We start from the raw sequence: 27,882 nt of genomic DNA on the forward strand, positions 1-27,882 counted from the left end.
CAACTAGCTTATGAGAAAACTCCACATCCTATCTCAAGACATAATAGGAAATCACTATAAAAACAAAGCTGTGTATTAGTTGTGCAAGTATTAATATGTGTTTTCTGCAACAGAAAATCTTTATTAACCTACGACAACAAAAGTAAGGTCTGGGTATTGTGTTTAACAACAGGACACATGGGAGGTTTGGTAAATACCACGTAAGGCGCTCTTTCCTGCGAGCTCGCTTTTCTCCACAGCTTGGCAATCTGCTTCACTCTCGTCGTCCAGTCTGCAACAGAAAAGCATGGTCCACACGTTTATGGAGCTGCGGTCAGGACGCATCGCCACGTGGTGTGGACAGTTCAACTTATTCTGGCTGTGTGTTCATGAGTGAGTAATTCTTTGTACAGCACAAAGTTCCAGGCATGCAGTAGGCCAAATGAGGATTTGCTGAATGTAGTGTGGCCTTATTAAGAATCTCACTTGTAGACTGGGGGAGTTTTTAAATTGAAGGGGCTAACCAGCTGAGAAAATGTTAAGCCAAACATAATAACTTCTCTCAAACATGTAAGATGCTTCAAGAACCAAAGCTAAAAGTTTCGTAAAGCATCAGTCCTCCAGAGAAGTCTCTCAATCGGACCAAAAGGAGGTAATCGTAATTATACATAAGCACCTCACCAGCGTTCGTGCACAACACACACATGCAAAACCAATCATTCCGAGCCATTGCTATGAAACTTAGTGTTGGGACAGTAAGCGAAAGGAAAGATGGGTGAAATCGACAGTGGTAAAAGTAGAAACGATGTTTTTAAAAAGCTTCAAAACCCAAAGAAAATGGAAATCAAGTGACATGTCAACAGCCTTAGCATGGTATTTCATGAGGTTCTAGAATCGCACAGTAAAACTATTAAAGCATTGAAGAGAATTACTTAAAAAAAACCATAGCTCTGATCTAAGGATAATTTTTCATTGACACAAAGCAACTCAACAGAACCAGATATGCTCATCTATCAACAGCAAATCAAAGTGTGACCAATAGTACTTGAAAAAGAGTAGGTATATTCCTTTAACAGACAACCCTGCACTGAGCCACTGATTTCTGTCGTTGTTGCATAAGGTAGCGTTTATTTCTATCAAGATGCTTCTAGACATCTATGGAATCTTCTCACTGTACACAGTCATACAAGATGAAAACTGGTGTTGATACGTGGACTTCCTACCACAGTCACCAATGGAAACCACCGGCAGGCAAGGCAGCATGACCTACTCAGGGCGGCGGGTAACACAGAGAGCCACACTAGGTGTGAATTACCAGGGAATTCCTCCTTCAGGCTGGGGAAATTGATGTTTGTGTAGAGAACAGGTGCTACTGTTGCCATTTCACCCAGAGCCTCCTCCTTCTCCCATTTCAGCGTGCTTCTCTGGGCATTTGACATTGTATCGTTCTCTCCCTCCACCGTGGGAGCGGATGACGTCCAAGCGCTGTTAGGATCACTTGCCATCGGATGAAATGCTGGATTTTTATCCCTGGCAGATAATAAATAACTTTACTTTGTAAATATAAAATTACCTTCTAAAGACTGTGGCCAAGCACAAGTTCATTAAACCCTCTTGTTACAAAAGAGCTACAATGTTAGATCATCTGCAGCAAAGATCCTGATATACGGAACGTACGCTTAGTGCACAAGAACTTAAAACAGACTAGCATTTATACAACAAAAATTAATGTTACTTAAGTTTCCATGGAAAATGAAGGCTTCCAATACCTGGTATCAGTGTAAGGGGATTGTGCTACAGTAGAGAAAGTTCCCAATCCACTTCCAGGAGGCAAAGAATTATGTGGGAGGTGAGGATTGGGTCCAATAAGGCCATTCATGAGTGGCATCCGCGAAAACACATCTTCAAAGAAGAAAACACCACTTCAGTTTGCATATTACTCATAAATAATTTTAAAGAGCAGCTTATTTATAAACAACATGTCTAAAGAAAAACTTCTAGCACTATTTAAAAGTAGGATTTCTGTTTCAATATTAAACTAAAATATTGCGTAAAGAATGACTTTCGGTTGTATTTTGCAGTATGGTCCCTGTACTTCTGTTTACTTCATCATGGTATACTGAAAATGGCATGTGTTTTGGAGTCTGAGAGCTTAACGGTGCTACCCGTTAGAAGCTTAATTTTGCTTCCTGTCGGAAGGGACCCCATCACTATTCCTGTAACGTGGAGGTGTTCCCTACTGTCACAGACACAACGTACGTGGGGTTCTCAGCACAGCGCCTGTACGCAGTTCACTGTTCAATGCATATTAGCTCCACAGAAAGGACTCTCCCAGCAAATGCTCCTACATTTTATTAAATAGTCTTTCTCTTCTTCACTCAAAATCTACACGCGAATGCTTCCTTACATTTTACTCTTGCTCCTGTTGATACAAAAAACCATCTATGATTCTTAAATTGGTACTTGTTCTAAAATTATTTGGAACAAGCAATATTTCATCTACCATTATCAGACAGATGATTATTGCTAAAAATACGTACATTCTGTTGGGGACCTAATTTTCATTACTGGCTTGCCTTTCAGCCCCCAAACACATTTTTAACTCTCATCCCACCTTACGCACAAGCTTCAAATACCTGTCTTCTTTCCAAACAGCCAGCAGGCAAACCATAAGACCCTTCCTCTCCTAAAGCATGTAACTCCAACCTCGACTATGATCTACTGTTCTGAACAATTTAGGAATTAGCCAACTGTCCTTATCCGAGCAGTTTTCTGTACCTTCAAAAACCTCCTCCCAAATTAGAGACATACTCTGAAATAATAAACACAAGGCCTCTGTTGCAACAGCCAGAACGACACTAGGAGATCCACTTCACCCATCACCCATCAATCATACAAATGAAAATACAGGGACAGAGTTGGCTAATACTTGGCCCGGCTGGTATAATGGTAGAGTACTCCCAACAATCACTTTGCCATACCATTAGAAAAAGGAATAACCAAGAACAGTGTCTCACCCACATGTTTTACACTGCACGATGTCCTTTCACCTACCAGACCCTCTGACTAGAACAACACTCTACTATACAGAGTTCCGGGTCCTATGTGTGAGGATACTGAGGCTGGGCACCTGCAGGTTTTCAGGATTTGGTCTCCAGGACTTCCTAAGAGCTATCTGACTTCCCAGTTAGGGCTTGTTCTCCTACATGGCAGAGCTGGGCCCACCGGATCAGAACTCCACAGCGACAAGTGTCCCAGTAGGTCTATATTCATGCCAAGGATAAGATTAAGGAACAACGTTTCTGCTTTTATTCAAAGGAGAATGCCACCTCTATTTTCAACTTCACTGAAAAGTAGGTTCCATTAAGGGATACGAGATTTCACTGAAAAATGTCAACCATCCTGGGGCGCCTGGGGTGGCTCAGTGGGTTAAGCGTCCGACTTCAGCTCAGGTCATGATCTTGCGGTTCATGAGTTCGAGCCCCATGTCGGGCTCTGTGCTGACAGCTCGGAGCGTGGAGCCTGCTTCGGATTCTGTGTCTCGCCCTCTCTGCCCCTCCCCTGCTCACGCTCCATCTCCCTCTCTCTCCCTCTCTCAAAACTGAATAAATATTTGAAAAAGAAAAATGTCAAAACGTCTTCCATGTGATTAGCATAAACAGAAGTTTCTTTATTGGTAACGAGAATGTGATCCATGCCCGTCATCACTATCTTAAGCACAACGTGGCCATATTGAAACTTGTCATGATAACAAGAGCGTATCAAGCCCTTCGTTATATGCCTAGCACTGTTCTGAAAGCTTTACACATATTAACTCTTTGATCCTCATAATAACCCTAGGAACCTAGGGTTATCACAGGTAGCACCAGGGAAGCAGAGACCTAGAAGTTAAATAACTTGTTCAAGGACACGTAAATGCAAAGCATTTCTCATTATTGTTATTTTAATTAAGAAGTGTCTCTTCTCTCTTTCTCTCACATCTACCATACCACCCCAACCTGATCATCCCAGTTTATGAACGTAACCTCTTTCAAGGAATGAATCATGGTAACAATTGAAAAGCCACTTCACCTAACCTTCAGTGAAGTGATTTCAAGTTACTCTATCTCAATCTTCTTGAAATCTCCCTTCTCCATTTTCTGACCTTCTGGATTACTGTCCACACGTTACACTCTGGCACCCTTTCTGACCCTCCCATCGAAGTTACCCCACTGAGGATTACCAACAATCTTAGTGTCCAATGAAACGTCTTTCAGGCACTCATCCTACCTGACATTGTAACTTGTCTCTAACAATCCTCATTTCTAAGATTCTATGCTTCTCACTCAGTCTACGTCACGGTTTTATTTTTTCACTTTCACCTAATCCTTGAAAAGGAAAAGGGAAAGGAACACGTAATTGCGCGTGTACTACAAGCCAGGTGAGTTAAGCATGTGACTGGTCACGTTTAATTGAAGAGTTCTTCGAGATTCTGTGTGCTATGGCAGTACATCCTCTTCAGAAACCTCCGCCTTCCCACAACTTCAACTAGCGTCACTCCACATGCAATTCCTCGATTTTCACCTATAGCCTCGAACAGCTGCGAGTCAGTCCGCCTACAAGTCAGAACAACGTGTGTGTCCCATTTCTAACTAACAATGGTCTAAAACTAAATTTGTCACGCCTCCACTACCACCCTCTGCCACACACACACACGCACAGCCAGTCTTCGCTGTTCTGGGCTTCTAGTTTATAGCCTGATTACCTGTAGGCAAACCTGGCTTCCATACAGTCTAATTCGGTTTGTGTTCCACATTTCCTTGTGCCTCACATCCATTCAGTAGCAGACTCCTACTTATTCTAACATCGCTATCACTCATATCCGTTTCTTCTTTTCAATTAGCATTGCAGATATATTTCCCTGGAACCCAAGTTTTCACTTAGTTCCAACCACAACAAACTCATCAGTACAACCCTCGTGTCAAATTCATTTCCAATACTGACGTCAGAGCTACCCTGCCAAAACCTGTAACCCATCAGGTCATGTCACTGGTGTGAGACCTCTGAGCAACCTGGAGAAGAAAAGGCAACTGGCACAGCCTGTCTCACAGCCGCCTACATACAATCTAGACCCAACATGCATTTTCTGCTTTTGCTCCTTAAATGCTACCCACTTACCGCTTCTCCTCCGCTCTGGAAAATGTTCAAGTTGCCATTATTGAATATCTATGTGTCACTCTGTATATTACCTGATCATGCTTTAAGTTACAATTATTATTCTTTGAAACATGACTGCCAAAATCTTAACGACTCTTAAAGCTCTACCTGAATTCTGGTCTACTATGATATAACTCAGCTGTATACCTCAAAGTCCATATACTAGGATTAAAAACTCTGGACGGGGTGGGGGGAGGGGTGGGACCATTAATCTTTGTATTACACATAAGCAACCAACAAAACAAACAAAGGCATCCCCTGAAAACCTTTCAAAAATGAGCCTATACTGTTAAAAGCATTTAAATAATGACGGTAAGATCTTTTATTTAAAAATGCATCTTTAACTGATTTGATTTCTAAAATACAGACTTTGCATTTCAGAAAACATGGATATGTTTTTTTTTTTAATAAGTTGAAAAGAGAAATATTGAAGTGTTGCATTTCCAATCATTAAGAAAGCACATGGGAACAATTAAGACAAGAAGCACTTGTGATGAGTCTGTTTTATCCAAATGTAAATCACATGTTTAGTCTAGCAAAAATCAAGGTAAACTTATGTTTAGAGGCTAAACTAGCAGTAACTAAAATATTGTAATTATGTGTATTATGGCATTTTGCATGTATGCACAAAATTGGCAGTAAAAATAACATTACATTATTTGCATGTTTCAGCACTTATACAAAAACAGTGTCACAGTTTATAAAAGTATCATTAAGTTACTCAATTCAGTATATCATCATGAAGCAGTGAAAACAAGATCTAGAGAACTGACCCTATGCTCAAATCACCACAGACACATGCCAACACAGGACTCCAAACTACCCCCCACGGGAGACTCCCACACCTGCCACACCATCTCTTCCCCTCACTCTACAAATTTTAAGTCTAGGCTGTCCAATTTCAGCTCTCCAGAAACATGGAGAAATTCAACCCTTAAGTCTTATGTGGCAACTAGTTACAAGCAGGTCGGAGAAAACAGATCAAAGTAGGCAGATTTGTACAAAATGAGAAATTTGGGGGCACGTGGGTGGCTCAGTCGGTTAAGTGTCTGACTCTCGGCTTCGGCTCAAGTCATGATCTCACAGTTCAGGAGACTGAGCCCCAGGTCAGGCTCTTTGTTCACAGTGCAGAGCCTGCTTGGGATTCTCTTTCTCCTTCCCTGTCTGCCCCTCCTTAACTCTCTCAAAATAAATAAATAAACTTAAAAAAAAAAATGTGAAGTTGACAGGAGACCGAAGTTGACAGTAGAGAAAGGTCAAGGATTTACTCTGAACGGATGTGCTGAACACATATTCTGTGGCGAAGTCCATAGAGATGAGGACAGATATGGCCCTAGCCTTCAGACAGTTCACAATCTAAGGGGAAAACCGTAATTACCCAAACAAATATCTATGTCTGTGCCACACGCTGCAGCGAAAAGCATGGGGCTGGGTGAGGAGGTGGAGATTTGCTAACCACTGAGGAAATGACAGCGAAAGCGGGACCAGGTCAGTGAGCACAAGGCAGCCAGGTGGAGGGTCATTCTCCAAACGTGTGTGCAGGGAGGGCTAGGCAAACAGGAGCCCAGCTGGGAAAGGGAAGCAGGCAGGTACTACTCCCCCACGGCCCCCACGGTGAGAAAAAGAATTCTGCTCTCAAAGTGGATCACAGATTGCCAGAGAAGTTCAGGGAGGTAGGGGTGTGGCTGAGATCAATTCAGATTATTTTCCCATCACCACAGAGGAGGGTTTCCTCCTATTGGTTCCTAGCCATTGTTTCTAAGGGTCGAGGCCGATCTGCTTTAGAAACGCACACACACCGCAGAACCGTACTTAACGGAACTTTTCTAGAGGTGACATACCCTGGCTGTGTATGGGCAGCAGCTGAGGTGCAGGCGGTGGGGGAGGCTGTGCTAGCGGGGTCGGCTGGGCGGTCGCAGGACTAAGCACAGCGGTGAACAAGTCTTCAACATCCTTCCCTCCAAGCTCTGTGAGACAGAATCGTAGCGGTAATGAGACGAAGAGACTACCGAGCCAAAGCACCTGGAATGCCATTGTCAGAAACTCGAAATACAGAACACAAATACCTGGAATTTTATATAACTTTCCAAGAATTGCTCCTAGGATAAAACAAAGAAATAGAAACATTAACAACTACCATTTCAACATACGGATACAAAATAGCATTTGACACAGAAATGATCAGAACAGAAGTTAAATTAGAAAGAAGCATGCAGAAATCTTTGAAAATCATATTTACTCATGTCTTTTAGAAAGCCTAGATGTAGGGCAAATATTTTACCATCTGTGACCATTTTGTCTAGCTCAGGACTGAGGATTCCATCTAGCTGCTCTTCACTTAGTGGTCGTGAAGTGGGATTGACACTTGGCTGAGGCAAAGACGATGCATCATCAGCGACAGGACCAATATCTATGCCGGCTGGAGGGGCAGAGTAAGTAGATTAAAAGCGAATCCTGAATAGTCACGTAAAATGCATGACACTGTTTACTGGCATTAATACACGACAATATGATTAAAACGGAGCAATGAAAAGTTTGCAATTCTAAACTAATCAGGATTCTTGTATCAATCTGAATAGTCACATCAGGAAAAGTCAGGCACGATGTATTTGTAAACTTAGGTGCCATTTAAAGTTATATTTCAATCGAAGAAAACACATCTCCTGAGGAACAGAAGAACACTCCTGAGTCTGAACGTCCACAAAAAATGAGCACCACATTATTACTTTGGAATCTACAAGAAGATTCAATATACAGTATTCAATATACAGTCAACTGCTTTAACTTGGAAAACAGTGGTTTCAGATGTATAGCTCAACCATCATATGTAGTGTAGGACACAGGAGGGATAGAATCTCACGTAACGAAATGCTCTAAAATTCTCTTGGTTAGTAAACTTTATCCTTTTGTGAATAATTTCAACTACAGACCATGTTTTGGAAATATTCTGTAGTCACAGAACAAGACATTGCTTATGTTCCTAAAATAACGGGCTTTGTTTCGTATAAACTGGTTTTTAGGCAAAAGTCACGTTTAAAAGTGGTCTATCATCCACTTTATCACGCTCTCTCAATACTGCTGCCATTAAGAACTAAAATGTAGTCTGCTCTTCTTTGATCCTATATTAGGAATTAACTCTCTAACATGTGGGTCATATTATAAATTCCATATTAACAAGAATAAAATCATCCACTAAAGAAACAAAACAAAACAAAACAAAACAAAACAAAAGAGGAGCTGCTGGTAAAGTCGGCCACAGCACAGCACAGCTGCACCATGCTTCAGCTGCACGCACAGAGGGAAAGCAAGGCTGGATTAGTGGCAAATTAGCACTCTAGCAATACGCATGCACCTACAGGCTGGTTCAGCTGAAATCACTATAAAAAAGAAGACTACTTCTAGTCAGCCGTCATCCATTACTCAGTTTCTTACCAAATGGAAAAGGTGAGCTCTCAACCTGGAAAGTGCATAAATCAAGACCTACAAGACCCAAACCAAATAAAATGGATGATTACCACGGGACCGGGAAGTGAGGGGCAATGCAAACAAAAGAAGAAACAAGATACGGCAAGACTGTAGGGCAACAAGCCTTAAGTTTGATGCAATTAGAAAGACAACAGAAATTAACTTGCTATTTCCTCTCCTAAAGCAGAAAAGCTGAGGTAGATCAAATAAAATGATGAGTTCTTTGACAAAGCCAAAACAAACGTTTTTTCAGTTTCAGAGAAAAGACTAAACTTGTTCCACACACACATATACCTCTCATCGTATCATAAAACAGACACTAGACAAATATAGACATATATACCTGAATGATCAACTGATTTTGCAAGGTCATCTGAAATTATTCCAAGAATGTCATCATCTGTGTTTAAGACTTCAGAAATATCAGCTAAGGGGTCATCAGTCGTACCTAAGCATAGCAAGTATATTTTTAAAGTCTCAATATTGTCCTAGACATTACATTCTAAAACACCCTCACTCATTCAACCACTCACTAAATATCTAGACTACACAGAAGCTAAATGCTAGAATCATAAAAAGTTAAGATTATCACTTCTAAAATAAGGAATTTTTCAAAGACAGCACACGCCAATGTTTTGAGTAACAAAACATTAAAAATTAAGACTTTTTTGTTTTGTGACTAATGTATATCAATAAAATAAAACTTAAAATAAAGATCAATAAAATAAATAAATGCAATAAAAGTGAAATAGAATGCTATAACAAAGCAAAAAAATGCATTAAGTAGCATCTCTAAAAGTGACATTAGAAAATAAAACACAGAAGATAAATAAAATATGAAAGTCAAACCCATTACTTAGAAGTTTCTTGTGAAGTATAGCAGGTACCATATAGTTCGATGCCTGCTTCCAACTCTGATCTCAATACTGATTAACCGTTCACTTATTTATCCAAAAGATGTCAGTATCCACAGAATTAGGTCGATGGACTATATTAAAAGGCATTGTTCCAGCCACCGGGAATTCAGAATAACCAAAACAAAGTGCATGCCTACTTTACTTTCACAGGAGGAGTTAATAAATAAATGGTGTCAGTATAAATGCTATGAAGAGAACAAGAAGGAAAAAGCATAAGAATAAGATGTGGAGGTGACAAACTATTAGACAGAGTAGTCAGGGAAGACCTTTTAAAGGACATGACCAAGGGTAAATATAAAGGGAATAAGGGAGTGATACGCAGGAAGACAGAGCGAATACTCCAGGCAGAGGGAAGAGCAGAGGGCAAGACTGGCGCAGGAAGGGTTTTGCCAAGTGTGGCCAGTGTGGTTGACTGTAGTGATGGAGAGAAGGAGTGATAGGAAATGAAAAAGGCAGCAAAGTGAGATTATGTATGGTTTGTAAGTCATGGCGAAGACTGAGCTTTAGTCCACAATATAAAGAACGGGAAGTTGGTCGAAGGCTGATGGCTCGCAGGGCACAGGACTGACTCTTACAGGGAAAGTGCCGGCCGCCTGGGGGCGGGGGGAGCGCCAGCAGCATGGGAAGTCTAGGTGAGAAGTGGTGATGCGGGCACCAGAGCCGCAGGGAGAGGGGAGATAGGACGTGGCTGACTTTGGGATACATTCTGAAGGCAGAGACAAGTTTGTGGATGGTATCAGGTGTGTGGTGTGAGATAACGAAGAGTGGAGGAGTTCTCCAAAGGCCTCTGGACTCATCAGTAAGACAATCGATTAGCTTTAATAATTACATCAGTCATTTAAGTTAAGGTACATCTGAATGTTTTAATCCAGGTCAGCTATGTTTTTACTTTAAAAAGGGGGGAGGGCCCATAAAAAACGGTAAGATTCTAGAGCAAATATCCCTGTAAGACACAAATAGTCTTGTCCCACTGAACAAACACTTGTCAAATAGAATTCATACATACAGAAGATTATAATCTTTCAAAATGAAAACTTGTGTAAATGAAATGCCCAAATATTTGTTAAGTGTTTAGAGAAACAAGCTTACTTCAATAGTGTATTCTCTAGACATATGAAGGAAAATTCAAGTGGATAATTCATTTAGGGATCGTGTGTGTGTGTGTGTGTGTGTGTGTGTGTGTGTTAAACCAACGGAATTCTACTACATAAATTACAAGTAACATTTTTTTAAACCGCGTTTTCAAAGTTCACCCCACTTGACAAAAGGGATTTTCTATCCTACCAACACATCATTAGAACTGATGGAATGGACTACACTGAACGAAACCCAACAACAACAAGCCGCTACGACTAGTTAAGTTGCCCATTAGACCGTCAAGAGTCGTCCAACTGCAGAGAATGTCCGTGTCGTCTGGGTTCCAGAGTGGGTTCTACTCCAGCCCTCCACACTTTGGCTTCGTCACCCAACCATTCTCAGCGGCTTCGTGAACTTATCCATGTTTTCTCCCGCTACAATATGCCTTCTGCCCAGCATCAGTTCTCTTCCTCATAAAAACTCAAGTGCAGGTAACTTCTATCTAAATGGATTTTCATAGTACGATACCCTTTGAAGGGTCTACAGGTCTTTCATTATGTATTTTAACAATACATAGACACGGATAAGAGCAGCTAGGTACTGACAACAACAGAATTAAAATGATCTGCAAGATTAAACAAATAAAAAGCATGGCCTTCAGGTCACTCCTTTAACTTCACTGTTGCTCACAATAAGGAAGATTGGACATCCTGTATGCGTACAAGGGGGTTGGTAAGATTGCTTCTAATCATTTCAAGAAGTTAAAAGACTGCATGTCAACTAGGGTAATGCCAGGTTAATGGAACTGTAACTACTTAATATATCAAAAGTCATCTTTCAGTGAAAGGTCACCTTAAGATTACTTTCAAAATTGAGTTATAAAACTTACTGAGGAAAAACTCTAATGGCAAAAAGTCAGAAAAACATTAATTTATAACTGATAGTGAGATAAAAATCTGGAAGTGGGGGAAAGTTCTATGATCACAACTCCTACATGCTGAACTACTTAAGCTTCTGGATCTTTGTTGACATTAACAGTACTTTATAAATGTTATTTCTCATACCTTTTTCTGCTTCTCAATAGTCCCCATAGTCACTCTACCTAGGGTAGGGGTTGTCAATACAGGGGACATTTGGCAACATTTCTGATCATCACGACATCATAAGAACAGAGGTGCTAAGTGTCCCACGGGGCACCACAGCGCCACCCTCCAACAAAGACTTCTCTGGCCCAAACAGTAGTGTCAGTAGTAAGAGACTGTGATGTAACACAACATACTCCACCGTATTAACACAGTCTGTCAGCCAGTTCCTGACTACAGCATTCTTTTGTTTTCCTCTTTTGAATTTCTTACGGCTATGAAATTAACAAAAATCTACCTCATTTAAGTCAAAGACTGTTACGTTTATTACTCCTCAACTATGGCAAAATCACACACCTCTGTACATTATCCGCAGCATGTTATAAACTGAATATTTTCCTTTGCAACTCTTGATTTTGGTGGTAGTTACACAGATAAATTTATTTACCAAATCTTCTAGACCTGTCCACTTAAAATAGTTGCATTTACTGAATGCAAATTATACTTCAATGAGGCTAATTTTTAAAATGCATATGAGGCCAAACTAAAGCATTTCAAAGGTTTAATTACAAGGAATATGAATTCCATATGGTAAAGAACACATCTGCAAATTATTCCACATACCGTGGGTTCCAGGTTTTGCTGGAGTTGATGATGAACTAAGTAGTGGATCTAAGGAAGGATCCAAGAAATTTGTGTTCATGTTTGTTTTATATGAAAGTTGAGCCGCATCTTCTGATAGATTATCTAAACTTAGCTTGTTTTGTCTACTTGTATCTAGAAGATCTTTTCCAAAGAAAGCTTCCTAGGTAAAGAGAAGCACATACGAAAGTGACTTAGTTATAAAGTTCTAAGATGGTTAACAGGTAATTCTGCTGTTTTGACAAGAAGGCAGAACTAACACAAAAACTTGGTATTCAAGAATACAGAAACTGAACATAGAAATATATAAACAATTTAGAAATAACCTGTCAATTCTTTTATATAGATTTCCCCTTATTTTTAAACAAATTTTTATAGTTTTACTAGAGACAAAATTATGCATATAAAACCACACAATTGTACTGAGATACAATAATCCAATAATTCCAGGAGATTCGGCTACAATTAAATTTAAAAATTGATAAATTTATAATACCATTGGCACCTTCATTCATATTATAAGAAAAACTAAAGCTTCATAAATATTATTAATACTTATAGATTACTTGCAGAGAATAGCACAAGGGTTTGATCTATAGCTTTAATATTTACATACTTCAGGTAGATTTAGTAACCTCATATTGACTCACATAACCACATTAAAGACTTAACATGCTATAAATCTGAAAGAGGGTTTTTATACTCATTTGAAACATAGTATGTGCACAAAATTTACTGCTGTTAAAGGCTTTTGGCTTTTCATTCACTTACTCATATTAACATTTCTCCGTTTCAATGTACTTCCACTAATCTAGAGACTAGTGTTTCAAGCTGTGTTCCTTACAATGCAAGGACCTCTCCAAAACTTCTCAAGGATCAATAAAGAGGACAAAAGGAAGCCCTTGGAACTCCGCCCGCCCCCCTCCACTTCACTTCAACCCAACAGTTCCGCTTTAGTCTATTTTCAGTAAGGTGGTCTGGAAAAGGGATCCTTTGTAGAGGCCAATTTTGAAGAAAATCAACATTTAACACACTCTTGCAAAAGATACATATACAGGAAAAGGCTCGCTGCAGCATTTTTTATAGTACCACAGGAGGAAACAGCTTCAATTGGTCTGTCAAAAGGCATAGGACTAAATAAATTACAGACACCCAAACTATAAAACACATCAACATTTTAAAAGAACATAGAGCTATGCTATCAAAGAAAAGCTCTGAAATACAGAATTAAAAGAAAACAAGTTGAATGATATGTCCAGCAAAACATAAAGTACAAACTAAGATTACTTTCACTCATAATTTAATAATAAATTAATAGGTTCTGAAAGGATAAATAACAAACTGTTAACAATGCTAACTTCTGAAAGGGGATGGGGAAGGAGCTATTTGTGAAACCTGATCAAGGTGATGATGTATTTGAAATTTTCACATTTTTTAATGAACAAGCTGTTTCAGTATGAAAAAGACATTTGAGGGGCGCCTGGGTGGCTCAGTCGGTTAAGCGGCCGACTTCGGCTCAGGTCATGATCTCATGGTTTGTGAGTTCAAGCCCCGCATTGGGCTCTGTGCTGACAGATCAGAGCCTGGAACCTGCTTCTGACTCTGTGCCTCCCCCCTGCCCCCCGCCTTCCTCCCTGGCTCTCTCTCTCTCAAAAATAAACATTAAAAAATTTTAAAGGGAAAAAAAAAAGAAATTTGAAAATCAGCAAAGCTGACCACTGGGTAGACGATGGTTTGTTTCTTATACCAGTGATACTTTTATCATTAGGAAAAATGTTGAAGAGTAGAGCATCTTAAAATTTAGAAACCATTTATTTCATGCCTTCAGTATTCAATCTGACATCATGATTAGCAACAATTTTTTTAATAACTCATGAAGATTTCAGTGCTAATTATCAAAAACTGTAATATTCCTATTAATTTGATGGTTTTATATTGATTTTATATAAAGGAATGGCTCCATGTGGTTTCTAATTTGACAATGTGACTCCAAGAACCAACCAGAGATTTTAAATCTACTACAGGGACTCCTAAGGTAGACAGGAGCACTAGGTCTTAGGAGACCACACAAATCTATTTGACAGATTATACAATTATTTATAGTTTATCTAGACACTGTTATGATTAATAAAGAAAAACTGGAATAATGGCTGCTGAATCCCTGTGGCTTTCATCACTATGTACCCCCCCAGTCAATGGGGGAAATTACAGCTCTACCTCAAGAAACAGTATCATTACAATGGCTTCCTCCATATCGCTCCCCACCCCGCCCCCCGGCCCCCGCCTCAAGAAAAAACAAACCCGTTAAGTATTACTGATGCACACTGGAGGAAACAGTCCAGTTCAGGAGATCAAGATTACAGCAGTTAATCAGGAAATCAGATCCACTATTTTTAAAGGCTCTTTTTCAATGTATGAAATGGTCAGTTTTCATATGTTCATAAACAGCCAAAGAAGATCACACTCTACAGAAGGATCAAGGAAAGGAGGCGGGGCGAGGAGAAGCAGGTATTCTACTCAATATTCTCAAGAAAGGATTATTAAAAGGGACAACAAAAGGATTATTAAAAGACAACAAAAAGGATGCAGTTAAAGCGAATCTAAACAATAAAGGTGGGAGTATTTTCTGACCAATAAAATTACCATTATATGGTTAAAAAGAAGTTACACAGTTAGGTATTTGAAGGGAACATGGGAAAAACAAAACATACTATTACAGACTGACGACACGTACGGCACAGGTACTTTACAGACATAATTCTTAATCTCTCAACATTTCTTGGCACACAGGTGTCGATGGGAATGAGATCACATCGCTAACTGGCAGGAGGGCAATACTCAAGCCCAGGACTCCAACCTTAAAGGCTCAGCTCTAAAATGGACACTGCCCTCGGGGCCCCTGGGTGGCTCAGTTGGTTGTGTGTCTGATTTTGGCTCAGGTCATGATCTCACAGTTTGTGAGTTCGAGCCCAGCAATGGGCTCTCTGCTGTCAGGGCAGAGCCTGTTGAGGAGATCTTCTGTTCCCCCTTGCCTCGTGTCCACGAGTGCTCGTGCTCTCTCTCTCTCTCTCTAAAATGGACACTGACCTTATGGATTAGTTGTCTAATAAAAACTTACACTCATGTATATTACCACATACTACATATTATGCTTACAAGTTTATTAAACAAAAAGTTTATTAAACAAAAAACTCTATTCAAATGAGTAGGTGATTTTTATACTTCTCATCATTAATTTTTTTTTTTTTTAACGTTTATTTATTTTTGAGACAGAGAGAGACAGAGCATGAATGGGGGAGGGTCAGAGAGAGGGAGACACAGAATCTGAAACAGGCTCCAGGCTCTGAGCTGTCAGCACAGAGCCCGACGCGGGGCTTGAACTCACGGACCGTGAGATCATGACCTGAGCCGAAGCCGGCCGCTCAACTGACTGAGCCACCCAGGCGCCCCTATACTTCTCATCATTAAAAAAGAAAACTGAAGCAGCTGGATATTAGCTGAGAAGAAATGTAATTTTTAAAGCAGTTAAACCATTAAGAGCCAACTGGAAAATTAAGGTAAAAAAATAAATGCAAGCAATAATGAGGTATACATGTAGGCCATTATTGTGTGGAAGGAACAGATCAGAGGAACACTCACCGACACTGACATAAGGACAGACACTCAAGAATAGTCTGTTCCAATTCTACTCTCACACCTGAAGACAGAGAGGCCCAGGAAGGAGGACTCCCCTGCTCGGGAACCTGAATCTCAGTCCTGTATCTCTAATACAGGGCCCTTTCCAGGACACCACATGGCCTGGAGCTCCTCTGTGACTTAATGCTTGCAGGATAAAAAGATTTCTATTTTCACGGAGCCTACACCTATCAAAGAACGTCTTCACCCTGACGCGTGTTTTTCTGATGTATGTTTTAGAAGACAAAAAACAATTCTACTTAAAACTTTGGCTCACTGGCCTCTGAAAGTGGTAACCAATTATTAAAAGCTGTAACCCTGGCTGCTAAAAACCCAACTTTATTCAGTGACTATAATTACTCTAACCTGCACTGGCAAAGGGAGCTGTCCATAGGACGTGGGTTTGGGGAGCACACAAGTGCGACTGCTTTGGAAGAATGAGCTTTTCCCAGTTCAAACTGTCCTTGTATGCCTTAAGAAACATTTAGAAGTGAAAAACTGGGACAAAAAAGAACTTTTTGAAAAGTACCAAAGCACAAAAAAAAAAGTAAATGTTAATTTTTATGGGCTTCTGAAAGGTAAAGCTGGCATTTAAAATATGTAATTAAAAACAAAACGAGTAAAACATCAACAAAAATAAAGCTATTTTTCAAAACTCAATACATTACATTTCTTTTGTTAATAAACTATACAATATAATGTAAAGCAAAATATTACTTGTAAATAGGCAGGGAACGTTTCTTCAAGCTTATTTTTCCTTTTTCGGTATCTCTTCTTTATTTTTTCAGTGTTTTCAGTAACAGAAACAGATTCATCAACTAGTGTATCTGGTAAGTGCTCACTCCAGCCTGAAACAATAGTCACATTTATAAATATGTGATGTTCAATATTGTCGGACAAATCCACCCAAAGTAACTTTACAGCTTACCAACATACACAGATCCATATAAACAAACAAGCTTTTTCTTTTTTCTCTCCAGTTTTATTGAGATATAATTGATGTACAATACTATGTCAGTTTAAGGCATACAACATGACTTGACAGACACACTTTTTCACAAAAAAGATGTCAAAGCAAGTTTATTAGTAACTTTTAAGCATCATAAAAAATTCATTGCATGTCTATTTAGTATCAGTATATGTTTACTTTTGTCTCTTAATGAGTATTTCCTTACTCGCAAAGCAGCAAACTGTTTCCTTTAACATCAATATTTTGTTAAAAATTAAAATAATAAAAGTACTCAGTGCTTATGCGTATGGGGAAATGGCTACTCCTATACTTCTAAAGGCAACTAAAGGCAGGAACAATCTTTCCGAAGAGTTTACTGGGCACATCCAACAGAAGTCTTTTGGAAAGTGTATTCTTCAATCCAGCAATTCCAAGTTCAAGGATTTATTGCAAATTAGGTTTCTGTGGTACATATTATACTAACATATCACCACCTACGAAAACGCTTGTAAATATGCTATGAATGCTCAATCTTAAAATCAGAGAAAAGGAAATAAAACAAAATTTTGATCTATGAAATTAGCAAAGAAGTCAGTCCACTACGTAGAGCAGATAAGTGAGCAATCAAATGAGAGGCTCATGTTCCCAAGGCAAACAGTACATCCCTCCTAAAAATCAATGTGGGCACTTTTGTGGCCAGAGTATGTAAGGGAACTGACTTCTAAAAACAACTACAGATGGTGGATAAACATTTTTTTTAACTATCTTTTTAAATGTACCAGTAATCTACCAGAAAATAAAGAATCCTTAAAGACCAACAAATTCAGGTAAGACAGGAACCACAGAAAGAATTAAGCAAAGAACCAAGTAAAGATCTCTGAAGTTCTGCTAAAATGCAGTGACCTTGAGCTCAGGTTTTCAGAGCCTCCTGAGCAATGGGAGACTAGAAGACAAAGTTCAAGGCCTCTCCCTCCTCGGCATAGTGATTAACCAGAGGTGCCTCCCATAAAGGTGATAAAGGTGAGACCCTGAAGGATTCCACGCTCAGAGTTGGCATAACAAGAAATACACCCTCCCAACCCCCTCGTCCCCCATACATCACTCACCTCCCCCTCCCCCTCTCCACCACCAACCGCCAAGAACTTGTCAACTTGTCAGGGAATTTGGTGCTGGGTAGAAAGGCAAAAAGTGAAAATCTTCCCTGAGAGTTCATAAACTCAATATAACCCTAATATGTAAGAAATCCAGATTCATAGAATGCAGGTGGACCAAAAAACTTCAAGCTAAGAATTGAAGCTAAATTCTTTAAGCTAAAGAAGTACTGGGGTGGTAGCACCTCATGTTCCTGGTGGTAAGAGATGCAGTCTCTGAAAGAAGCCACCTGCAATTCACTCCTCAACAAAGTTCAGAGAATGTTCTAAAGAATATGAACTCACAGTAAAAATAAACACATAAATAAAAAGTAACATATTATGTGTATGTATGTATCTATGTCACACAATAAACACAATGAAATGAGGCACTATGGGAAAGGGCAGGAGAGGCATCTGTAGAATCACACATGTGCACAGGCTTTAATACTTCTGCTCCGTGTTACTTAGACACATAAGGAAGTAACAGAGGACTGAGACTAGGAAGGAGTAAGCTATAGAGAAACGAGAAAGGGTCTTAGCACTTAGCAATTCAATTCAGAAAGGGAAACAACGCATAAGAAAATAAAAACTCAATGGATCACTCTCGATACGACACGTGAAGGGATAAAACACTAACCTAACAGAACTAAACTATGACGGCAGAACAGAGAGAGAAGGAAAACACAAAACCAGGCTCATCGAACATGTCACATTTCTTAGGGCTTATTATAACTATATCACAATCATACTGTTACAGTCGTATTAGGAACTCCTTTAAAACCATCTAGTGCTTCCTTTTAAAAATGCAATTTGTAATTTTCATTAATTCACAGGTTAAAACCCCACCTCTTAATAATGGAAGAACTCCAATCAGTGCACATGCTGAAAACATCTTTTTTTCATATCCTACAGAAAGCATTTAAAATACGTACAGCATACAGACTGTGACCATACCGACATAAAGTGTTCATCAGAACCAATTCTCAAGCTGTGACTTAATGATTTAGTGTTCTCTGAGGATCTAAGTGAGGATGACAGAATATTAATTGGAAGACATATTTCTAAAACGTTATACAATTTGGTTTAAAGTTGTTGTAGTACCCTGTCACTTTCAACAAAATAAAGTCTCCAATTTTATACCAAGCAGCTAAGACGGGCGAAGAAAGGCCTTTTGTGAGATGATCAGTAAGCACCTGGTTTAACTAAGTGATTCGGTCCCTAACCTGTTGATATTTCACCTAAGACAGAAAGAAACTTGTTTTAAAAAAAATCTCAGAGGAATATACTCTGTTGGATTTAAATCTTTTTCTTTATGAAACCTCATTTCTGTATCATAGGTATGAACTCCACAGGCACTCAAACCATGATCAGTAAGAAGCAGTAAGGTTGTGACTGCAGCATTATTTAGGACAGTTCTTTTCCATAGAGACAGCAAGAAAAGGGAGTTAAACAAAATCAGTACCATACCATCATCTCTGTTAGGTAACTGCTCAGAAATAGAGCCTGAAGAATCTTTTCTAATGACAGATCTTTTCGTTTTTCCTTGCCCGGTTCGACTTCTCTGCCGTACCATAAATCCACCGATACCTAACCAAAAAAGAAATTGGTTAGCCTTGTAAATAACTGATTGCTCTCTGTATTTTCAAAGTAGGGTGATACTGCTTAAATACTGAGGCATTTCCCAAATTCAATATGGGCTACTTTAAATAATCATTTTTATACACAAGAGTTTGAAATAAGCAAATTAAAAGAGGTCAAAACCACTGTTACCTTATCACTAACCAAACAGGTATAAAAAGACATTATTAGAGTGTAGAAAGACTGCGTGCATTTCCTCTTCTAAGCAGCATCAGAGTAAATATTACAGTAAATTATACTTATTTAGCAAACATTAAGTAACTCAAATATCATCTTTCAAATTACTTGTACATCAGCTACAGAGAATAAATACAAGATATAAACAAAACCAGATGACCCAAACAAAGTCAGTATGACTTCAGGGGTAACGTGTCTACTTAAGGCCCTTGGACATGAGACACATTCAGCTCTATAATTAAAAGCAGAAATTCTAACTCTGGTTCCTCTGTGACTTTGGGCAATCTATCTAATTTTTAAGTGTTCCCAGTTCCCTCACTGGTAAAACAGGGATGGCATCTAACTCCTCCTCATACATGCATTATAAGGATTAAATAACTTGCCAGATGTAAAGCCCATAGACTAGAGCCTGACACACAGTCAAAAGTAAGTCGAACCCACTTTGTGACCTAATGGCTCCCTCAGTCACAGAGATGACCTTCAAGGAAGGCAGAGTCAAAGGAAAAAAACACAATAAATGTTAGCTCCTAGAAGGAGTTTGCAGTGTCTAAAAACGTATGTATAGTAGTAAGCCTCCAAAGTAGGAAGAAATGAAGTGATTTTCATGCAGTGACTTGGATGAAGCTAACCTAGGTCCTTGTTTCAGATGTGGCCCACCTGTAAGGAAAGTTACCTTCTTGAGGTCTTACAGAATACATACAACAGTGAGAAAGGTCTTCCTTGCACCTCAAAAGGTATTTACAACACTCTTATCAATACAATATAAGCAGCTAGAAGATTAAAGACTGAATTGATTCGACTTAATGTCTCACTGATTGGTAAACAGACATGAATAAAGTGCCTAAAGAAAGCCTAAAAGGTCTGCATTGTGACCATTTCAGTAATTTTTTCCAATAAGGCAAATAAAATCTTATAAGCAAGCGAGATGTCCCTCCACCTCTGAGGCAGGGAGGAAATCAGAATTTAATCAGTCGTGTATGAACTGGTCTATAAATTCAGGAAGCCTAAGAACTCTGTCATATCGCCCTCACATTATACACTTACTGGCTCCTGCACAAACACTGAAGTAAGTTTTAAAAACATAGCAGGGGTGCCTGGGTGGCTCAGTCGGTTAAGCATCTGACTTCGGCTGAGGTCATGATCTCAGGGTCCGTGAGTTCGAGCCCCGCGTCGGGCTCTGTGCTGACAGCTCAGAGCCTGGAGCCTGTTTCGGATTCTCTGTCTCCCTCTCTCTCTGACCCTCCCCTGTTCATGCTCTGTCTCTCTCTTAAAAATAAACAAACATTAAAAAAAAAAAACAAAACATAACAAATATGGGGCGCCTGGGTGGCTCAGTCAGTTAAGTGTCCGACTTTGACTCAGGTCATGATCTCGCAGTCTGTGAGTTCAAGCCCTGCGTCGGGCTCTGTGCTGACAGCTCAGAGCCTGAAGCCTGTTTCAGATTCTGTGTCTCCCTCTTTCTCTGACCCTCCCCCATTCATGCTCTCTCCGTCTCTCAAAAATGAATAAACGTAAAAAAAAATTTTTTTAACATAACAAATAGTAAATACGAATGCTGAAAATTAAAATAATTGCAGAAGTACGCATCAAAGGAAAAATATACAAACGGCCTTAAAGGTCCCAGTACAAATAAAACATTGGGATAAGGCATTAAAAGAATCATTTTTTGTGAAGTATTCACATACTCGACCTAAGGAATTTGCCACCTAAATGCACATTCAGTTCTTCAATTTCGACATTCAAGTTTTAGTTTGGAGAGTTAAGGAGCTATATTTCATTTTGTTCATTTAATTATACTTGGGAGTCCTCAATATTACATTTTTTCTTAAATTAACTAAGTTTTGATTACATTAAAAGGTCCAGCTCAGGATGATACCTGGTCTGTACGGTTTCCTTTTTCTCTTTTTCACACCATCTGTTCCTTCCACCCCCTTCGTTTCATCATCCACAGCTTCCCGTTCAGGACTAGATTCTGATTTCCCATCACAGTCCACAAGTTCTCCTTCTGGAAAAAAGAAAAATACACAGATAAAATTGGGAAAAAAAAATCTACCAAATACATAATTCCTATGTAATAGGAAATAGAAGGCAAAGTGGTCACTGAGCCATTCTAATTGTGCACCCAGTAGGTGGGGAAAGTGTACAAAATGATGGAAAAGACACCAAATGTTTGTAGAATTCATGTTGCTTAATGTGCTGTTTTCGGGAAATGAAACACAAGCATCAGGGAAGGGGAAACACACACAGAGAATGCTCAGAAAGACAACTACAAGTCAGTTTGCACTTAAAAAAATCTTCCCTTTGCCTTCAATTACATCTTCCGGCTCAGGACCACAAGACTGTCTCTGCAGCCTAGAACCCTCTTCTGAGCTCCAACTATAGCTGTAATTGAATATTACCTAGTTACCAAAAACTCTCCATCCAAAAATGAGGACAAGGGAGAGAGGGACACTTTTCACTGCTTACCCGTAATTCTTTTTCAGTTTTAAACCATGTGAATGTAGGAGTTGTCCACAAATCAAATTTTAAAAGTTAAGAGGATTAGCGATAACATTACAGGCAGTAATGACCTAGCCACTTGCTGCTGCTTCTCTCCCTCCACTACTTACTACCATTCCTGGCTCCACTCTATCCCCCCGCCCCCCATCCTTTGCCTTCCGGGGCCTAAATACAACCTTAGGCTCACACCCCCAGACATCCACCCTTTCACACTGGGAAGGTCTATACTGGGGCACTGTGTTCCCACTCTTGAGACACAACACAGTGTTTCCGTTTTCTTTGGATTTGGGGTGTGTGTGTGTGTGTGTGTGTGTGTGTGTGTGTGTGTGTGTGCGCGCGCGCGCCTGTGAACAAGGTTTCCAGATACCAGTAAGTGAATTAGAAAAAAGTCTGCCTCTGTTGCACAAGGAATTTGTTGTTGATGTGCTAAGATGACCGTTCATGACTTATTTTTCCTGAAGAACCACTTATCCGAAGAGTAAACAGCTGACAAAAGCTACAAGGAAAAGGTGCTGTTACAACGTTCCAGGAGCATCACAAATGCGTGTGGACTTTGTGGGTTCGTGGACCTAGGATGTACTTATGTGTGACATCACGTAGAAAATCACTTTCAAGGGGACACGCCTTCAAGGGACCCAATCTGGAAGCTACACGCTGAAGACACGCCCATCATTTCCCTGAACGCTGTCCTATGCAACAGTCATCGAAGGGAAAACCTTCTCAGGCCTTTTTGTTGTAGTTCTGCCACGTTTTTAAAAGGCTCTATAATCTCATACTTTGGGAATTAATGTGTACTGTCAAGAAATCTTCCAAATTCTGTGAAATGCAGCATTTCCCAGATTTAAGTAACTGTGGAACCATTTTTCAGGTTTCCCACTGTCCTTAGACACTAGAATTCTTCACTGTGCTCTGGTGGATGGTAATCTGATCAATTCCTCCCAGATATACAGACTATTTCTTCACAAGCCCCAAAACTTTAAAATCAAATTTTCTGCTTAATAGGATTTGAACATCAGTTATACAGAAGCATCAGGAAGTTTTTCTCCCAACCGCACACAACCTACTGCACAGAAAATGTGAGGACTAACTGATAAAAGACACACCGATGCTAAGCCACAATTCTCTCTGACCTGCACAAATGTGGCACCTTTCTGACTGATCTAGGTGCCACAACTCTTGGACCTCACAGTCTATTCACATTACAACCGGGTGTTCCATTTAAAACATCAGTAAGATTATGGGGTGCCTAGGTGGCTCAGTCGGTTGAGCGTCCGACTTCGGCTCAGGTCATGATCTCGCAGTTCACCGCGTCGGGCTCGGTGCTGACAGCTCGGAGCCTGGAGCCTGCTTTGGATTGTGTGTCTCCCTCTCTCTCTGCCCCTCCCCCACTCATGCTCTGTCTCTCTCACTCTCAAAAATGAATAAATGTTAAAAAAAATTTTTTTAAATAAAATATGAGTAAGATTAAACCATTTTCTCAGTAACCTCTGATTACCTCCATCCACAAGCTCAAGCATTGCCTTATGACTCTGTATGACCTACTCAGTCTTGCCTCCTCTCTCCTTTACAACGACGACTTTTTTTTTTTTTTTTTTTTTAATTTAAATTGAAGTTAGTTAACATACAGTGTAGTATTGGTTTCCGGAGTAGAACCCAGTGATTCATCACTTCATAGAACACCCAGTACTCATCCCAACAAGTGCCCTCCTTAATACCCATCACCCATTTAACCCATCTCCCCCCCATCCCCATCAACCCTCACGTTCTCTGGATTTAAGAGTCTCTTATGGTTTGCCGCCCTCTCTGGTTTTATCTTATTTTTCCTTCTCTTCCCCTATGTTCATGTTTTGTTTCTTAAAGTCCACATAAGAATGTAATCATGTGATATTTGTCTTTCTCTGACTTATTTCACTTAGCATTATACACTCTAGTTCCATTCACGTTGTTGCAAATGGCAGGATTTCATTCTTTTTCATCGCCGAGTAATAGTCCATCGTATGTATATACCACATCTTCTTCATCCATTCATCAGTCAACAGACATTTGGGCTCCTTCCATACTTTGGCTATTGTTGACAGTGCTGCTATAAACATTGGGGTACATGTGTCCCTTCGGACCAGCATTTTTGTATCCTTTAGATAAATACTTAATAGTGCAATTGCTGGGTCATAGGGTAGTTCTACTTTAACTTTCTGAGGAACCGCCATACCATCGTCCAGAATGGCTGCACCAGTTTCAAACATTCCCACCCACAGAGCAAAAGGGTTCCTCTCTTTCCACATCCTCGCCAACATCTGTTGTGTCCCGAGTTGTTAATTTTAACCATTCTAACGGGCGTGAGGTGGTATCCATTGTGGTTTTGATTTATATTTTCCTGATGATGAGTGATGTTGAGCATCTTTTCATGTATCTATTAGCCAACTAGATGTCTTCTTTGGAAAAGTGTCTATTCATGTCTTCTGCCCATTTCTTCACTGGATTATTTGTTTTTTTTGGGTGTTAAGTTTGATAAGTTCTTTATAGATTTTGGATACTAACTCTTTATCTGTCATTTGCAAATATCTTCTCCCATTGTGTGACTTGCCTTTTAATTTTGCTGATTGTTTCCTTCACTGTGCAGAAGTTTGATAAGATCCCAATAGTTCATTTTTGTTTGTTTCCCTTGCCTCCGATGATGTGTCAAGTAAGAAGCTGCTGTAGCCAACATCAAAGAGTTGCTGCCTGTTTTCTCCTCGAGGATTCTGATGGCTTCCTGTCTCACATTTAGGTCTTTCATCCATTTTGGATTTATTTTTGTGTCTGGTTTAGGAAAGTGGTCCAGATTCATTCTTTTGCAGGTCTCTGTCCCGTTTCCATTTCTGGGTTCTCTATTCTGTTGCATTGGTCTATGTGTCTGTTTTGTGCCAATGCCATACTGTCCTGATGATTACATCTTGGTAATATAGCTAGACTTCTGATCTCATCACCTCCTACTGTCGCCTTTGTTCACTGCTGGACACACTGGTCTTCACATTCCTGAAACATGCCAGGCACGCTCCTACTCTCAGCCTGTGCAATAGCTTTCTCGCCATCTGGGATGCTCTTCCCTCAGGTAATCGAGTAGTCCACTCGCCTCTTTAAAGTCTGTGCTCAAATACTGCTTTCAGTTCATCTGATGCCTCACGTCACCATACGCACTACCAATTCTTATTCCAATGCTAGCTTTCTACAGCACTTGCCAAACACATTTTAATAACTCGTTTATTATGACACACACACACACACACACACACACACACACGCACACACGCATGTATATATTTTTTGAGTAGGCTCCATGACGGTCACAGAGCCCAACGCAGAGCTTGAACCACCCCAGGACCCCAAGGATCAAGACCCGAGCTGAGGAGCGCCTGAGTGCCTCGTCGGTTAAGCATCTGACTTTAGCTCAGATCATAACCTCGTGGTTTGTGAGTTTGAGCGCCATGTCAGGCTCTATGCTGACAGCTCGGAGCCTAGAGCCTGCTTCGGATTCTGTGTCTCCCTCCCTCCCTCTCTCTCAAAACTAAACATTAAAAAAATTAAAAAGACCCGAGCTGAGATCAAGAGTCAGACTAACTGAGCCACCCAGGCACTCCTATGTTACGTATTTTAAAATGGTCTTTTCTCCCAATATTAAAAAGTGAGTTTTAGGAGCGGAGAGTTCTATCTGCTTTGTTCCCTGACATGACTTCCAATATCCAGCACAGAGGAGACATTCAGTAAATACTGCTGAATAACATGGTACGATAGAGCAAAGGTAATCATTTATTTCTCAGCAGAAAAGAGAGAACCAATCAAAAAAGAAATAAGCTTGTGGTGATCATCTTCAGATAAGCAAAAATATAACCCCTATTGAATTGCACACTACTAAAATTATTCTGTCTTCTCAAGGATTCAGCTAGAAAATCCTTTATATCTACTGGGATCGAGAAGATGTTCATCAACAGAGAAGTTTATGATGAACACCTGTGAACATAAATTTACACTTGAACATTAATAATGGTTTTTCCAGGTAGAAACACATGGGTCGAGGCTACTTTAACTTAGCCATGGTATCTGAGCTCACAGCATCTGAGGTTTAAGCTGCTACCTTGCAAACTAGAGTCGTGCCCTCTGAATTTTCCCATCTGTGATCCTCAAAAAAATGGTGTTCCTGGAGATTTCTATAATGTAAGACAGTCTGCTCTAGAGGACATGTGAAAGGAAGAGAATCTGAAAAGCCCAAGAAGACAACTCACTTAGAAAGGCCAAGGGTCACATCAAGGGTTACCTAAGTCAGTAGAATTTACCCTGAGATAAAACATATATATTTTGGAAGATATTTTATGTACTTTAATTCTTGTGAACATATTCAATGGAAAATAAGTTAGTATTACCTCGACTATCATCCATTTCTCCATCCCTTGAGTGCTCTGATTGGATGTCCGGAGGGGTCTGAAGGACAGCCACACTATTCTGGTTTATAATCTTCAACTTCAACTTTGGTTTGGACCGTTTTCTTCGTGGAACTGTAACCGTGAGGCTCTGTAACTGAGTCATCCCTGATTCAGTCAAACACACACCATCCTGGGTGTATGTCTTGGGTGGATCTAAAATTACAATATCCCAAGGATACAAATCAAAACTCTCACTTTAATTTTCACTGCTAAGTTGATTACTGTTCCAAAATACCCATGTGAAGGGAATGTGACTACTATAAAGCAATTATCTATGAAATGCACAAATCATTAACAGTACTCAATTAAAACTAAAAATAATTGGTTGAACTTCTTTGGATTTTAAGCAGAGAAGTTGTAAGTTTTTAAAAAATGATCTTCCCGGCATTTTTTCTCAATTATCAAAATAAGGATTTAGAAAGAAAGCAATGAAGCTAAAAGCAATGCTTCAGCTATTCAACTATGACCGTTTTCCTGGAATATCTTTTCAGACTGAAAGAGGGAGATCAATTTACATAAGAGAAACCCATCTAGAAAGCAAAGTATCAATATAATCACTGTCAGGGAAAGGCAGTAAGTAAGTAGAAATCCTGCACATTTTTAAATGTACAAAATTGCTATTTATTACAACAATTTCTATACTACTCAAATGTTTTAGTATCCAATATCAAATACTGTTAGAAAAAAGAACAACAGTTTAAAACTATCTTATCAAGATACCTCTCTAGCTGATCCATTTCAGAAAAAAATAGATTGAATTAATTCCAAAAAAAAAAAAAAAAAAAAATCCCTGTTTGCTAACTAGAACCTTTCTTCTCCTAATTCATTACTAAGCACAGTAATATATCAATGAAACCAAAGCAAGTACAGAGTTGATGATTACTTTAAGGGTGGTTGTTTCACTGCCAACTGGCTAAGATTTACAGGAACAGTGTCCCACCAAAGCTGGATAAGATGAACATTTTATATGTATCAATGACAGGAATGATACCTGAC

General features: G+C 39.6%; 1 protein-coding gene across 21 annotated transcripts in view; it reads right to left on the reverse strand.

Annotated features, from left to right (window-relative positions):
* KMT2C (lysine methyltransferase 2C) overlaps positions 1-27,882 on the reverse strand; it is a 285,080-nt gene that overhangs the window by 46,357 nt on the left and 210,841 nt on the right. For 17 of the 21 annotated variants that reach the window (XM_078437247.2, XM_078437246.2, XM_078437208.2 and 14 more), the window contains 13 exons: positions 26,827-27,039; positions 21,807-21,935; positions 19,583-19,702; positions 16,751-16,881; positions 12,341-12,521; positions 8,984-9,088; positions 8,608-8,655; positions 7,457-7,594; positions 7,242-7,274; positions 6,993-7,142; positions 1,749-1,881; positions 1,295-1,509; positions 198-271 (listed from right to left, as the gene is read on the reverse strand). In XM_078437247.2, coding sequence (XP_078293373.2) covers positions 198-271; positions 1,295-1,509; positions 1,749-1,881; positions 6,993-7,142; positions 7,242-7,274; positions 7,457-7,594; positions 8,608-8,655; positions 8,984-9,088; positions 12,341-12,521; positions 16,751-16,881; positions 19,583-19,702; positions 21,807-21,935; positions 26,827-27,039 — 1,670 coding nt within the window. The remainder of the gene's footprint in view (positions 1-197; positions 272-1,294; positions 1,510-1,748; positions 1,882-6,992; positions 7,143-7,241; positions 7,275-7,456; positions 7,595-8,607; positions 8,656-8,983; positions 9,089-12,340; positions 12,522-16,750; positions 16,882-19,582; positions 19,703-21,806; positions 21,936-26,826; positions 27,040-27,882) is intronic. The other 4 variants (XM_078437307.2, XM_078437276.2, XM_078437241.2 and 1 more) reach the window with 2 other exon arrangements.

The sequence above is a fragment of the Panthera onca genome, chromosome A2, assembly GCF_046562875.1.
Source record: "Panthera onca isolate mPanOnc1 chromosome A2, mPanOnc1 haplotype 2, whole genome shotgun sequence".
Lineage (NCBI taxonomy): Eukaryota > Metazoa > Chordata > Mammalia > Carnivora > Felidae > Panthera > Panthera onca.